Source organism: Cherax quadricarinatus, chromosome 45, assembly GCF_038502225.1.
Source record: "Cherax quadricarinatus isolate ZL_2023a chromosome 45, ASM3850222v1, whole genome shotgun sequence".
Classification (NCBI taxonomy): domain Eukaryota; kingdom Metazoa; phylum Arthropoda; class Malacostraca; order Decapoda; family Parastacidae; genus Cherax; species Cherax quadricarinatus.
In genome coordinates, this window is record NC_091336.1 from 1,914,946 (window position 1) to 1,932,134 (window position 17,189).

The 17,189-nt window shown below is 38.1% G+C and overlaps 2 protein-coding genes across 5 annotated transcripts in view; one reads left to right on the plus strand and one right to left on the minus strand.

Annotated features, from left to right (window-relative positions):
- Window positions 1-17,189, plus strand: part of r (carbamoyl-phosphate synthetase 2, aspartate transcarbamylase, and dihydroorotase rudimentary) — a 1,183,622-nt gene that overhangs the window by 956,977 nt on the left and 209,456 nt on the right. The gene's annotated exons all lie outside the window — the stretch shown is intronic.
- The window catches only part of LOC128694914 (uncharacterized), a 132,494-nt gene that overhangs the window by 112,327 nt on the left and 2,978 nt on the right, over window positions 1-17,189 (minus strand). For all 4 annotated transcript variants that reach the window (XM_070094265.1, XM_070094264.1, XM_070094263.1 and 1 more), the window contains exon 4: window positions 5,969-6,098. In XM_070094265.1, the coding sequence (XP_069950366.1) occupies window positions 5,969-6,098 (130 nt within the window). The remainder of the gene's footprint in view (window positions 1-5,968; window positions 6,099-17,189) is intronic.

Below are 17,189 nucleotides of genomic sequence, written 5' to 3' on the forward strand. Positions count from 1 at the left end.
CATGAGACACCAGCCAAGACTTGAGTGAGTGGCGACGCAAGCTAGCTACTGACTCCGCAGTTTCCCAGACAAAGTGCTTTGTCATCCACCTCAAGGAACACTTCAAGTTCCTGTACACTTGTAAATATATAATAGAACATTACTAATATACAACATTTTTGCATATTTTTGTTGTAAACAACTACTGTAAACAAAATAATAATGAAAATATTAGTGTTTATTGTGTTGAATACAACAGTACCATATGGTACAATGAACGATATGGTATCATTGTACTGTATGGTACAATGTACCATATGGTACCATTGCATCATATAGTACCATATGGTACCTTTGCATCATATGGTACCATATGGTACCATTACACCATATGGTACCATAAGGTGCCATTGTATCATATGGTACCATTGTACCAAATGGTGCCATTGTATCATATGGTACCATTGTATCATATGGTACCATTGCATCATATGGTACCATTACACCATATGGTACCATAAGGTATCATTGCACCATATGGTGCTATTGTATCATATGGTACCATTACACCATATGGTACCATAAGGTACCATTGCACCATATGGTGCCATTGTATCATATGGTACCATTGTGCCAAATGGTGCCATTGTATCATGTTACCATTGTATCATATAGTACCATTGTATCATATGGTACCATTGTATCTTGTGCCATTGTGCCATATGGTACAATTGCACCCTATGGCACCATTGTACCATATGGTACTGTTGTATTCAACACAATAACCGCACTAATATTTTCATCATTTTGTTTCCAGTAAACTTGTAAACAAGTTTTGTAAGCAATATAATGATAAATTAGTGCAGTTATTGCGTGGAATACAATGAGTGTACACTAATACATTATACTGGTCTCAGGCCACAAATGTTATTAGAAAAAGAAAAAAATAGAAAAGAAAAGAAAGTATAAAAAACGCAAAATAAAAAAAAATGGGATTTTGTGGAAGTCACTGATGTTGCCGCCACCCGGTCATTTTGGGTCAACTTCCCGCCACTGTATCTCGGTAAGTACTGATCAGAAATTTTTGTTTTTTGTCTTATTACTTTCACAAAAATATACTCTTTAATTCTGTAAGAAAAACAATTTTTTTTTTTTTTTTTTCAAAATTTCTTGGACACTGGAGCACCACATCAGATTTTGGCCTTGGACCTTGAAGGGGTTAATATTGTTCCCCAGGAAGTGAACATTTGACTAACATCCAGCTACTTACTGCTAAGTGAATAGGGGCATCAGGTGTAAGGAAATACAAGTGCTCCTCACTTTATGATGGTTCAACTTATGATATTTTAAATTTTTGATAGTGTGATATCAGAGTATAAAACAAATTCCAGTCACACAGAGCAAGAAACTAATGTGAAGGAGCTTGGAGTGATAATGTCAGAGGATCTCACTTTCAAAGATCACAACAATGTATATATTACATCTGCTAGAAAAATGATGGGATGAATAATGAGAAACTTCAAAACTGGGAATGCCAAGCCCATGATGATTCTCTTCAAATTGCTTGTCCTCTCAAGGCTGGAATATTGCTGCACACTAATGGCCCCTTTCAAAGCAGGCGAAATTGCAGACCTGGAGAATGTACAGAGAACTTTCACAGTACATATAAGTACAATAAAGGACCTAAATTACTGGAAACAGTTGAAGTCCCTTGATTTGTACTCCCTGGAATGCAGGCAGGAAAGATACATGATAATTTACACTTGGAAAATCCTCGAGGGACTAGTCCCAAATTTGCACATGAAAATCACTCCCTACGAAAGCAAAAGACTGGGCAGGAGATGCAACATTTCCCCAGTGAAAAGCAGGGGTGCCACGAGTACACTAAGAGACAACACAGTAAGTGTCCAGGGACCAAGACTGTTTAACTGCCTCCCAGCATACATAAGGAGGATTACAAATAGACCTCTGGCTGTCTTCAAGAAGGCACTGGACAGGCATCTGAAGCCAGTACCTAACCAGCCGGACTGTGGTTCATACTTCAGTTTGTGTGCAGCCAGTAGTAACAGCTTGGTTGATCAGGCTCTAATCCACCATGAGGCCTGGTCATAGACTGGGCCATGGGGACATTGATCCCCGAAATTCTTTCCAGGTATACTCCAGGTATGTACATCCCTGGCAATGGCAAGCCATGCTCTGTCTCTTTACTTTTCATTACTGTTTAGTTAGAGGAACTGTTTATTTATTGTTCAGTTGATTAATGCTCAGATGTGAGTATGTTGGTGACAATGTTTATATAAAAATTAAGAGGCCAGTCATGAACTGCACCTGTTCAGGAGAGGCTCTCCCAGTGTTTATATACCCTCTGCTTATCTTCCTTTGCATAAAGGTTAAGAGGTGAAAGGAACCTACTGCATCTATATTTGTGTATCAGTTTAGTTGGTACACAAACATTTTGTAATACAGAAACTAGGATGTCTGTGTGAGAGAAACTTCTTGTTGGATTTATTTGGGCCACTGACCCTGAGGAAGGCCAGAATGCAATGGAGATAACTCAGATATTGAATCACTGACTACCGCTTGATATGACAGGCAAAAAAAGATAAAATTTCAGAAATAACAATGCAGTATTTCTAAGACTACAACCAAACATATCACTTACCAGTAATCCATAATCAGTGGTATCAAATGCAGTAGAGAGGTTCAACAAAATTAGCAAATGCATTTCCTGAACAAATGTTCAGTACCAAATCATTATAAACTTTACACCAAGCCTTACCAGTTCAATAAAATGGTTGATATATAGATAGAACACAAAATAAAATATTACTCCAATCCAGAAAGGTCAATGTATTTTTTATTAACACATTGGTCTTTTCTCACCTAGGCAGGGTGACCCAAAAATGAAGAAACACATTCATTCACATCATCATTGTCTTGCCAGAGGTGTGCCTACACTACAGTTAAAAAACTGCAACATATCTCCACCCCCTCCTTCAGAGTGCAGGCACTGTACTTCCCACCTCCAGAACTCGATTTCGGCTAACTGGTTTCCCTGAATTCCTTTATAAATGTTATCTTGCTCACACTCCAATAGAACACCCAATCAGTAAAACCATTTGTCTCCACTCTTTCCTATCTAACATGCTCACACACGCTTGCTGGAATTCCAAGCCCCTCACACACAAAACCTCTTTTACCCCTTCCCTCCATCCTTTGCTAGGATGACCCCTACCCTGCCTTCCTTCCACTACAGATTTATATGCTCTCCAAGTCATTCTGTTTTGTTCCATCCTCTCTAAATGTCCAAACCACTTCAGCAACCCTTCCTCTGCCCTCTGGATAGTACTTTTAGAATACCCACACCACCTCCTGTTCTTCAAGTTACAGATTCTCTTCATCTCCACAGACTCCTCAGAGCTCCACTCAAAATAGGATATTTAGAGAGGAACATAAGATTGGAAATGGAATGATAGTTTGACATGTTTTCTGAATCAAGGGAAAACTTCTTGAGAACTGGGTGAAGCATAGCTCTCTTCATTGATGTTGGAAAACATCCGCTTCGAAAATCTTTGATGAACAGTTATTAAAGGTACAGCACTTTTATATGTGGGCAAGTTCTTTTGACACATTTATTGGATTAAATGTACATTATATCTTATCAGAATGCATGATATGCCCCAGAACTCTCTCTTCACCAACTGGAATAAATTGAAGGTAACCTGTGATACATTACAAGCTGAAGCAATGAGTGAGAACTCTGCTCGAGTTTAACCCTTTGACTGTTTCAGGCCCCTCTCTGAAACTGTCATTCTATGTCGCTCAATTTTTGAAAAAAAAAAAAATTATTTTTTCTTATGAAATGATAGAGAATCTTTTCCCGATGGTAATGACACCAAAAGTTCGAAATTTGGTCGAAAACTCGTGGAATTATGCTCCCGCGAAGTTAGCGGTCTCGGCAACATATGCGTATCGGCGATTTCGCCGACTTTGAGCCCAATTTTCAGCCAATTCCATTGTTCCAGTTGACCAAACTCATAGCTATTTCTTTAGAACTCCATTTTGTCTATCAGCTGAGTACAAGAAACCTCCCATTTACTAATTTGGACTACCCAATATGGTGGTCAGAAATTGGCAATTTGGCCAATTTCACGCAAAATAAAAAAGATGCCAATTTCAAAATAGGGTCCAGAATAAACAAGGTAGACATTCGTGGCACTAAAATAACATATGCTCTGTTCATTAGTCACATCTCTAGGCCCCTCTTATATTATTATTGCTTTCTATTTTGATTTTTTATTCATACAAAAAAATACAAAATTTACTGTTATGCAGACGACTGCATTATTGTAAAAATGGTATAAATAATATCAGTGCACTAGTGAAAGAATATTAGACTCCCCAGTTGACGTGTATTGGACGTGTGGTGTGATTTATGTACTCTTGAACATTGGTAAAAATCGAACATTTCCGCTACTTTGAGCTCAGTTTCAAGGTCGTTTTCATCGTCAAAGTAATGAAAATCATCTCTATTTCTGTAATATGTTTTCCATTTTATCACCTAAGACCATGAAAACGCGAATACAACGATAAATACTATACGAAAATACACCTCAAAGTCGGCGTTTTATTCCAAAAAAACGATCAGAGTTTTTTTTTTCTCATTACGCAATGTGTGCTGCAGGATTTTTTTTATGTGGTGCACACTGACCACACAGACCCATTCTCTCACATGTGGGCCTACCAGCTTTCTCCCACTTGATTTGAAGCCGCTAGAATTATTGAGTATATATACGTCAGAAACATTGGCTCGTAAGACGTATTTATACGTCGAAAACAGTCAAAGGGTTAATCCAAGTCCAAACAAATTGTCTTTATTGTCTCGCCAAAATAATCAGAGAAAGCCGAGGCCAGCTTAAAAGCAGACTCACAGGTAGGAAAAGCAGGTTCAGATGCGTGACCACACAAGTCATTCCATGACATGCCTGAAGTTTTTTCCTGTAATATTTCACCATATGAGCAGATAACCACCGATTGAAGACTATGTGCTTCTACACACTCGACCATGATTCAAGAGAACTTACTCAACACTTTTATCTCTCCACACTCCTAAGAGCTCTATGTAGCTGAACACCAGAGGAATCATACCAGGAACTAAGGTCATGAATTAAGATTCTTGTAGTGACCAAAGGACAGAACTTGCTAGTCACAGCCACAAACTCTTCATCATTAAACTTGGCCAACTGATCATCAGACAATGCAGATGTATCTACCTTGCCCTTGCCAAGGTGAATTATTTTTATTTTGTTTGGCTCTGGGGCTGATGGAATTTCTGGGGTTTCAACCTCCCTTGTCTCCCTCTTGGGCACTGCCCCTAGCAAGCACTGCTTCTGGCAAGCACTGCCCCTAGCAAGCACTGCCCCTAGCAAGCACTGTCCCTAGAAAGCACTGTCCCTTAGTGAGCATTGCCCCTAGCAAGCACTGCCTCTAGCAAGCATTGCCCCTGGCAAGCACTGCCCCTAGTAAGCACTGCCCCTAGTAAGCATTGCCCCTAGCAAACACTGCCCCTAGCAAGCACTGCCCTTAGTAAGCACTGCCCCTAGCAAGCACTGCCCTAGAAAGTACTGTCCCCTAGTGAGTATTGCCCCTAGCAAGCACTGCCTCTAGGAAGCATTGCCCCTGGCAAGCACTGCCCCTAGCAAGCACTGCCCCTAGTGAGCATTGCCTCTAGCAAGCACTGCCCCTAGCAAGCACTGCCTTTAGTAAGCACTGCCCCTAGCAAGCACTGCCCCAAACAACCACTGCCTCTAGAAAAAACTGCCCCAAGCAAGCACTACCCCTAGCAAGCATTGCCCCTAACAAGCACTGCAGAAATACTAAAGCCACTGGAGTGCTAGGCTACTATGTCTTAACAAAGACTACATCTGTGTGTGCGCCTCTTGATATACAATTGTAAGGTACAGTATATCACATAAGTGTCTTAACTTACCTTTGTGTCTCTGAGAAGCCTCACTACAGAATCTATAGGCTGGACCATCAACATCTGCATAGTCTCTCTTCTGTAGCTCTTCATACTGATCCTCAGAATACACTTCCACGTTATCCTGCACCACATAAATCTGTGAAGCATTTTAATATAGCTTTTGAATCCTTTAATATTTTATTATCTTGGCCATTTCCCATTATATTCACAAAATATCGAACATAATATTTATTGACAACATAATTAAAACACTATATGTACTGTATCTTTTCCACAGTGGCTTGCTGGTAATAGTGCTAGAATATCTGATGCAGTTATAATTAACAGCTCTCACTTCACAAGTGAAATAAACCAAACAAACTGTGAAGATACCGCTATTAAGATCATAAAAGACAAGCTTCAAGTTAATGTACTAACAAAACTAAAGAAGCATGTTTACTAGGAAAATGAAGTAGCAAAAATTTTTTTATGATTAAATTTCACTCGTATGATATGAAAAAGGATCTAATTAGAACATCAATTAGAGCAAATAAAGAAGTGTACATTAATGAGTGCCTGATGAGGAAACGTCGTGACCTTTTGTTCAGATTGAGAAAACTCAAACGGGATTATAATGACAAAATTCATCAGTGCTTCACACGAGATGGGAAAATTCTAGTGAGAAAAACAGATGTAGGCCGTTTGTATACTATCACAAATGAACATGAACTATCCAGCTTCCTTAGAAATGCAGATCTTACTGAGACTGATTAACGAATTTGTCCTTAACATTATTATCTACATGTAGTGTATGTTCCTACTGCATTATTATGCAAATTCTTGTACCATCATTTACTAGTTAGTACCAACTACCTCATTGTCTTAGGTTTTTGTGCTGTTGCTTGCTTGATTAAATTTTTGTGCTATTAGTCAAAAATCGTATTGTGCAATTATTTACCGGTTATATAAATACAGTGGACCTTCCCTTATTGTTGGGCTCTGTTATCGCGAATTTTAGATATTGCTAACTTTTTTCGTAAAAATATTGGCTCAGTTTTCGTTACTTTCCTCCGTTCTTGTTGGTGGTATGGAACATGTCCGAGTGTGCCCGTGCGCGCACAACCCCTCACACACGCATTCTGAGGCAGCGTCGCTTTGTTTCTGGCGAGTGAACATTATCCTGCGAGATCATAAGAAACATTTCGTAATATTTCATGGTTTTTTGCACTTGTTTATCCTGTGTGACTGCTAAATAAGCCACCATGGCCCCAAAGAAAGCTGCTAGTGCCAGTCCTTTGGTAAAGGTGAGAAACACAATAGCATTAAAGAAAAAGATTGCAGAAAAATACGAAAGTGGTGGTGGTAGAGGGTGGTAGTGATGGTGGTAGAGGGGGTAGTGATGGTGGTAGAGGGTGGTAGCAGTTGTGATGGTGGTAGTGGTTGTGATGATGGTAGAGGGTGGTAGAGGGTAGAGCTGCAAGAGCTCTCCGGACAGTTTTTTTGTGCGACAGGGGTTCAGTGACTCAAGCTGGTCCTAGTGCCATTAGAACACAAAAAAGGGAAGTAACCCATGATAAGGACTTGGTGCCTGAAGTCTTTGTGGAAAGGGATTTCCCTTCTAAACAATAATCAGTCCTCCCTCTCCCCTCCTCCCTGTCTTCCATACACCAGTAAAGGTAAGTGTAATGTTAAATGTTCATTTATACATGTTATTAGTGTTTTGTAATATATTTGTCATTCTTTTCTGTATGTAAATCTATATATACTCTCTAAAAAAAATTATTTTTTGTTAATACTTTTGGTAGTCTGGAACGGATTAATTGCATTCACATTATTTTTAATGGGGAAAATGGTTTAAGTTTTCATCAATTTCACATTTCATCAGACTCTATGGAACGGATTAATGATGAAAAGGGAGGGTCCACTGTAACTGCTTTATACCTCGTAACCTGCCTTCCAAGCCATTAACCCCTTTCAGGGTCCAGAGGCAAAATTTCAGTGGGTGCCCCAGTGTCCAGGAAATTTTGAAAAAAAAAAAAAAAAAAAAAGAAAAAAAAAAAATTTTTCTTACAGAATTAAAGATGATTTTGTGAAGGTAATAGCACACACAACTTTTTTTTTCTGATCAGTACTTAGCGAGATATAGAGGCGTGAAGTTGACCCAAAATGACCGGGTGGCAGCAACATCAGTGACTTCCGCAAAATTGCATTTCTTTATTTTACGTTTTTTATACTTTTTTCTTATCTTTTCTACTTTTTTTCTTTTTCTAGTAACATTTGTGGCCTGTTAGACCAATACAGTGGAACCTTGACTTACAAGTTTAATCTGTTTCAGGAGCTAGCTCATAACTCATTTTACTCGTATATCAAATTAATTTTCCTCATTTAACCCCTTCAGGGTCCAAGGCCCAAATCTGAAGTGGTGCCCCAGTGTCCAAGAATTTAAAAAAAAAAAATTTGTTATTTTTTCTTATGAAATGGTAAGAGAATCTTTTTGTGAAGGTAATAAAACAAAAAGTAAGAAATTTGATGGAAAATTGATGAAATTATGCTCTCGCGAATTTTGATGTGCCAGCGATATTTACGAATTGGCGATTTTGCCGACTTTGACTCCCATTTTAGGCCAATTACATTATTCTAGTCAACCAAATTCTTAGTTATTTCACTAGTATTACTTCTATTCTATCAATTGAGCACAAGAAATCGCCAAGTCAACTGTTTCAACTACAAAATAAAGTGATCAGAAATTGGTAATTTGGCCAATTTAACACAAAGTTCAAAATATTCCAATTTCAAAATAGGGTCCAGAATAAACAATGTAGGTATTTCTGGAACTAAACTAACATTTCCTCTGTTCATTAGTTACGTTTTGAGGCCTTACAAATAAATTCCATTTTGATTTTTTATTCACATAATGAATTTTTATTCACACCAAAAAATAGAAGATTTACTGTTATGCAATACTGTAATAATTGTATAAATATCATCACCATATTTGTGAATGCATATTAGACCCACCAGCTGGCGTGTATTAGACGTGTGAGGTCGTTTGTTTACTCTCGAATATCTGCAAAAATTTAACATTTCTGCTACTTTGAGCACAGTTTCAAGCCATTTCCAGTGCTAAAACCAATCAAAATCATCTCTATTTCTGTAATATGTCTTCCATTCTATCAAATGAGACCAAGAAATCGCAAATAGATCTATAAAAAACATACGAAAAAACACTGCAAAGTCGCTGTTTTAATCGAAAAATCATGATTTCAGTTTTTTCTCTCATTATACACAGCGTGCTGCAGGATCTGTTTTATGTGGTGCACACATACCACATAGATGTATTCTCTCATATCTAGGCCCAAATGTACCACTCACAGTTTATCAGAGTGAGCTGAGCTCATGACGTAGATCTACGGTTTGGACCCTGAACGTAAAGCCGTAGCTCTACAGGACGGACCCTCAAAGGGTTAAATTAATTGAAAAGCCATTAATTCGTTCCTGCACTCTGGAAAGACAAGAAAAAATACTTGAATATGACGCTATTATCAACTGTACGGCTTATTTATCTATCACAATTCATATAATATGACATAATAAACAATATAATTAGCACAGAAACATGTGTGTACTCTAGAATGAATAAAATAGGCCATAATATGGCAGAGGAAGTGGCAGTGGCAGAAGTGTCAGTCATTTCTGTCCCAATTTGACTAGTATCTTCCCATGTTCTTACTGTAAGAGAAAACGGAGTATTTTTGAGGCTAACCGCAGTAGATCACTAGGACCCATGGTTAGAAAACAGAAATTTGGCCAGATGACTAAAAAAAATGCAAACAAGGACGAGAGAACTGCCCCCACAGGGATGTAAACATGTTTACTGCTTACCAGCTGTGCCAACTAGCAGAAGCAATATGAATTATTACGTATGTATTATGCATTATTATTATTATTATTGTTATTATTATTAATTTAGGGAGCTGAAGCTCTATCGTTATAATAATAATATATTATTAGTATATTATTATTATTATTATTAATTTAGGGAACTGAAGCTCTATCATTATTATAATAATACAGTAAACCACCATTGAAGAATTGTTGCACAATTTTATGTAACACATTGTATAATTAATTTAACATTGTTCAGTTTGTGGGAAGGAAAAAAAAAAATTCTTTTGCCTTGTTGTGTAGCAACTGGGGAGCCCTCCCCTACCACTCCCCCCCCACCACTCCCTGTCAACCCCCCATCATCCCCTACCACTCCCCGCCACTCCCCCGCCACTCCCCCACCACTCCCCGTCAACCCCCCCCATCATCCCCTACCACTCCCCGACACCACCCCACCATCCCCTACCACTCCTCGACACCACCCCCACCATCCCAGCATTCCTAATTCATACCTGTCCAGTCTTTCTCTGCTACAAGGCAGCTGTGTTTGTCAATTGTGTTATGATATTTTAATTACTATATCTTGTATCTGCCAAGCAATCATGACACCCAGTAGCCATAATAGTGTTGCTGAAAGTGGCATGAAGAGGTATAAGCACTTAAGTCTTAGAATTAACAAAGATATTAGACAAGAGAGAACCTGTAGCCATAACTGAAGTGTTACTTTGTACACAGAAAAAGAGGTTAACATGAGTTTGTGACTGAATGACTTGACTGACTTACTGAATGACTTGACTTAGTGAGTGACTTGACTGACTTAGTGAGTGACTTGACTGACTTAGTGAGTGACTTGACTGACTTAGTGAGTGACTTGACTGGCTTAGTGAGTGACTTGACTGACTTAGTGAGTGACTTGACTGACTTAGTGAGTGACTTGACTGACTTAGTGAGTGACTTGACTGACTTAATGAGTGACTTGACTGACTTAGTGAGTGACTTGACTGACTTAGTGAGTGACTTGACTTACTGAATGACTTGACTGACTTACTGAGTGACTTGATTGACTTACTGAGTGGCATGATTGTAATAATATTATATTATTATTATTGCTGAGAAGAAAAAGATAATGATTTCCATGGAATTAAAGCATGGAATCATAGATAAACAAACGAGGTGTCCAGGTTTTGGGTTGAGGGGGAAGAGGGAGGGGGGAGCTGGCTCGTAACTCACAGCAAAAAATCGGCCCAGGGACGGCTCGTATCTCAAAAAACTCGTAAGTTGGGACACTCGTAATTCAAGGTTCCACTGGACTGTATATAATGTATATATATACACTCACTGTATTAAACACAATAACTGCACTAAAGTTATTATTATAATATTGTTTACCAGTATTATTTACAACAATAAACATGCACAAATGTTGTATATTACTAATGCTCTATTATATATTTACATATGTACAGTCACTGAGCATGTTTCTATAACTGCTGCAGTCTGTGGAAGTCCTTGAAACAAGGTATCATGCACAGAGGTACCTTACATTCCTCGCACATAAACCGAGTGTCTTTGCATCTTTGTTCTCATTGTTTTGTTTGTACACAGACAACACATCTCTTCTGAGGCCATTTCTTCATAGTTGCAGGAAGCTGTATTATGAAGTGATCACTTTCCCTCCTCAAACGCTTCGGTATTTCCTGAGGAGTTTGAGGACGGTTTTGTATAGCAGGTGTTGTTACCTGGTACTTCATTATGAGTTGTCTGACAATAGACAAACAAAATTCACCATACGGTGGTCTGTTGCCAGTCTTTATTTGGTACATATTATATGCATTGAGCATTGAAATGTCCATGAGATGGAAGAAAAGTTTCATGTATAACTTGTAACTCTTACGAACACAATTGGCAAAGCCAATCTTCATGTCACATTTGTCAACCAAACGCATGTTTTGTGTATAATCAATCACTGTTACTGGTTTTCGAATACGTTTATTAGTCACTCGATCAACTTTGCCACTGTCTTTCATTTCGTTAGGGTGAATGGTTGTCAATGTGACATCTCGTTTGTCATGCCACCATAATGCCATGATGTCATTGGCAGTAAACACCTGCACTTCACCAGCACGAGTGCCTGCATTGAACCTGGGCATATGTTTATGATTAGAATGCACTGTGCCACACACATCTGTCATGTTCACTCGCAAGAAATCACTGAGTAAAGGGCTCGTGTACCAGTTACCAAGGTGAGGTGCCATCATGTTTCTCACTACATCACCTGAGATACCCAATAACATCCTTTTATCTTTCAGTGTTTTACTTCCCATGCATGCAATAAATCCAATACCAGGCCACTGTCACAGTCACAGAGTACAAACAGTTTTATACCAAAGCGTTTCCTCTTGCTCGGCATATACTGCTTGAACGACAGTCTACCTTTGAACAAAATCAATTACAAGATTCTTGAATGGATAAAAGTACATGTTGAACTTTTGTTTCAGATACATAAAAATATTTCTAATCTTGTATAACCTGTCACTTCTGTCAGGCCTGGTTTTGTCAGAGAAGTGCAACATATGTAACAGTAAGATAAACCTGTTCACTGGGATGATTTTACTGAAGGCTGGGGTAGAAATTAGCCAATCTGTGGACCAGTATGATTTTATATTATGCTTATAGACATGAGGCATAAGCATTATTGTTGCAAAAAGCAAATACATTTCAGCCATAGTTGTCTCTTTCCACCGGTGTAGTCTTGACTGTGGTGATATGATTGTATTTGCCATTGTGTACTCAAAATACTTGTTACTTTCCCTGACAAAAATTTCCATCAAGAGCTGGTCGAAGAATAGTTCAAAGAATTCCAGTTCGTTTGTGGTGTTTCCAAGGGAACAAGCTGGTAGTATTCCACTTTGAGAGTCGTCAAACTGATGGGGATTGGGAACAAAACTGGAATTTTGCTGCCAAACCCAGATGTGGTTTGCTGGTGGATACTGGACATCATAAGGTGGTTGTTGTTGCTGTTGTGGTGTGGTGGTGGATGATGCTCTGCTTTGTCCTTGATCTGAAGAGTCAGTGGCATGGGTCCCAGCCTGGGCTGGTGAGTCATGCATGGCCGTGGCACTACCACCACCTACTGATGCCTGTGGTCTATCCATGCCAAGTTTAGCCACATCATCCTCACCTACACTGTCTATTCCTGGTGTAGGGCCACGGGATGTACTCCGTCCCCTTGGCTATGCATAAGGAACACTACCCGAGCTCATGCCCCGGTGTATATACCTACGCTTCACTGGTGAATATGATTCATCACTGTCACTACTTGAATGATTATCAAGATCAATAAAATCACAGTCCACATCACTATCATCATTACTGAAGTCTGAGGCCTGGCCACACAAAAATGTTAGTTTTCTCTTGCGATGAGGTACAACTGAATGTGACTGAGATCTGCCCACACCAGAGGTAGAAGGTTGAGGATTGTCAGGATTTTCTGCACTATTTTCGATATCCTGGTCATTGTTTTTGGTTACTAATAGATCAAAGCCATAGAATTCCTCTTCTTTTCCACTTCCATCAGAGTCAGAACTATCAGTTAGGAAGAGGAGAGTCCCAGCTCGCTTCGGAGTGAGAGCTGCCTTGACGCAAGGCATGGTGAACAAAGCTTACTGAGGCGACGTTCCCACAATGCCCTGTGGGTGCCTAGAATTTTTATGGCGCACACACCACGCAGACCCTTTCTCTTAGATGTAGGCCTACCAGCCTTCTCGTGCTAAATTTGACGCTGCTAGAATTTTGGTGTAGTTCTACAGTTTGGACCCTCAATGTAAAGCCGTAGAACTATGGCACAGACCCTGAAAGGGTTGAGTGCAGGCCATCACTTTCCACAGTGTTACATTTATTTTTTTTTTTTTAAATATCATACTGTTTAAATTTGTTTAATATCATTTTACTCTATCCATTTTATATTTTTGTAATTTTTTTTTTAATCTGTGTAACCATCCCTCTTTTCTTTTTAGAGTAGCTCTTTGCATACTTACACTTTATACTACTTTTTATGAGCTTTTCATATTAGCTCCAGTGCAGTACTGAGTCCTAACCATGTGCAATATTGATTTACTATTTGTCAGAGTCATATCAACCGTTATTAACCCTTTGAGGGTCGAAGCCGCAGTTGTACGTCATGAGCTCAGCTCACTCATATAAGATGTGAGTGGTATATTTGGGCCTAGATATGAGAGAATGGATCTGTGGTAAGTGTGCACCATATAAAACAAATCCTGCAGCACGCAGTCCATAATGAGAAAAACTGTGACTGTGTTTTTGGATTAAAACAGCGACTTTGCAGTGTATTTTTGTATGAATTTTACAGTTGTATTTGCAGTTTCTTGGTCTCATTTAATAGAATGGAAGATATATTACAGAAATAGAGATGATTTTGATTGGTTTTAGTAGTGAAAAATAGCTTGAAATTGAGCTCAAAGTAGCGGAAATGTTCAATTTTTGCCTATGTTCAAGAGTAAACAAATGGCATCATGCATCCAATACACATCAACTAGTGTGTCTAATATATGTTCATCAATGCGCTGATATTATTTACACAATTATTACAATATTGCATAACAGTAAATCTTCTATTTTTTGGTGTGAATAAAATTCTTTATGCGAATAAAAACTCAAAATGAAATTCATCTGTAAAGTCTGGAAACATAACTAATAAACAGAGGAAATGTTAGTTTAGTGCCAGGAATGCTGGCATTGTTTATTCTGGACCCTATTTTGAAATTGGAATGTTTTTAAATTTGTGTGAAATTGGTCAAATTATCAATTTCTCATCACTTTATTGGATAATTGAAATAGTTAATTGGCACTTTCTTGTGCTCACTCAATAAAATAGAAGTAATACTAGTAAAATAGCGAAGAATTTGGTTGACTGGAATAATGTAATTGGCCTAAAATAGGAGTAAAAGTGGGTAAAATCGCCGATGCATAAATATTGCTTACACAGTAAAATTCGCAAGTGTAATTTCGTCAGTTTCCCATCAAATTTCATACTTTTTGTTTTATTACCTTCAGAAAAAGATTCTCTACAATTTCATAAGAATTTTTTTTTTAAATTCTTGAACCCTGTGGACAAGGTGTAGAACTATGGCTTGAACCCTCAAAGGGTTAACAGTATCTTTCCTATTACTTAAATCTTTTATTAGTCATATGAATGCAAACATTTATCCTGATATTAACCTCTTATTAAATGGCATTCACAGTCCTAGTAATAATTGTCTTAATTACACTGCTAGTCAGGCTAAGACACTGCTCAGTGCCAAATAACATAACAGTATTCAATTATAATGTCAGATCATTGAGTAAACACTATGATGACCTCCTAGCACTACTCAGTTCTCTAAATGTCAGTATGTCTATCATTAGTCTCACTGAAACCTGCTAAAACATGATGTTGCAAGCATCTGTGCCATACCTGATTACGTAGCCATACACAGTTGTAGGCCAGATCAGTTGGGGGGGGGGGGCACAGCTATCTACTACTATGATGAACTTGAATGTAATAAATCTACCTGCACTAGGGATGAGCATAGTGATTTTACATTTACTAAATTTAAATCCAAAAACCTAAAAAAAGAAAGTATAACAGTTGAATAACTATAGTTTTACATACAGAAAACAATGAGAAATAAATATAAATGACTAATGAAATGGATAAATGAACATTTAACATCACTTTAACCTTTATTGAAAAGACTTGCTGGCCTATGGATGACGGCAAGAAGGGAAGAGGGAGGAGCAGAGGTTATTGTTTGGAAGGGAAATCCCCTTCCATAAGGACTTGTGGTATCAAGGCCCTATCCAGGGTTACTTCACTTCTTTGTTTTACTAGTACTACTAGGACCAGCTTGAGTCACTGTACCCCTGTCATTGAACATGTTGCAGACATGGCTTGCAACAGCTTTGTTAGGGTGATATTTCTCCACAAAACTTTGCCGATTCACACGGACGCGTTTGGTACAGACCATTTTCAACTCTTTGAGAACTGAGTGGATGTACGAAAACTAGGACAAAATTTCTATGAGAAAAGTTGTCGAAAATTGAATCCTATGAAAACTGGGGCATGCAAAAACCGAGGTTCCACTGTATTTTAATCCTACACCATTTCCCACCATGCTAGCATTAACTATCTCAGACCACTAATTACCCAACAAAAGGCTGCAGTCAGAATGATGATAAATTCCCACTACAGGCAGCACACTCCACCAATATTCAAAACACTAAACCTACTCGCCATACAAAACATCCATACTTATTATTGCACCTATTACATACATAGAATACTTAACTCTGATATTAACCCTCCCCTCAAACATCATCTTGCCAACCTCAACAGAACACATGACCATAACACAAGGCACAGATCACTCTTTGATGTTCCTCGTGTCCATCTCACGCTATGCAAAAACTCAATGCACATAAAAGGCCCTAAAATCTGGAATTCATTACCTGTGAATATAAAAGAAACACTACATGTTTTTAAATTCAAGTCTCTTCTCAAAGATCACTTACTCACCCAAAACCAAATAAATACTGAATAACTGAACCTTATAAATTGTATATCTTAAATGTTTCTCACAATTATATCACATAAATGTTAAACCTAAGACCCAATCTAACTTTATTTTTTAGATACATTACCTAACAGAATACTCCATTCTACTGAATGTACAGCAATGCATGCAACCATATGACCTGCCTTTGTAATACAGTAGGGCCCCACTTTACGGCGTTCCACTAATACGGTCATTTCAAATTATGACCAAAACTCGCTATACGGCTCCCCCCACCTGACTTTCTAATATGGTCACCGCGCCCCACCCTGTTTGTTTACATTCTCCGTGAGCTCAGTAAGCATTAAGTCTCCATTTTGTCTGGAAACTCCAAAATTTCAAATGTTTTTAAAAGTTATTTTATATATACTCTGATAATTATACTTATGTATACCTGTACCTAAATAAACTTAAATACTGTGCTGGCATGCAGGTACACATTAAAATCAGTAATAGTGCCATATGTCTCCAGACGTCATATTAGTAATGATAATAGTAATCATCGAGTCTCATTTAAATGTTGTATATTATGTTAAATACACATTTTCATTCATCCATCTATGATATTTTTTCAAAATTATATTTTAAACACGATGCATAACATAAAAAGATGGTAAATACACCCCACAATAGAATAAATAAACATAAATATGAGATGAGGTAGCCAGATAACTTGTACAAGTGATGCCAAGAATAACATTTTCTCTAATCTAACATAAGAGAAAATGTGTTACTGGGGATAACTGTAGAAA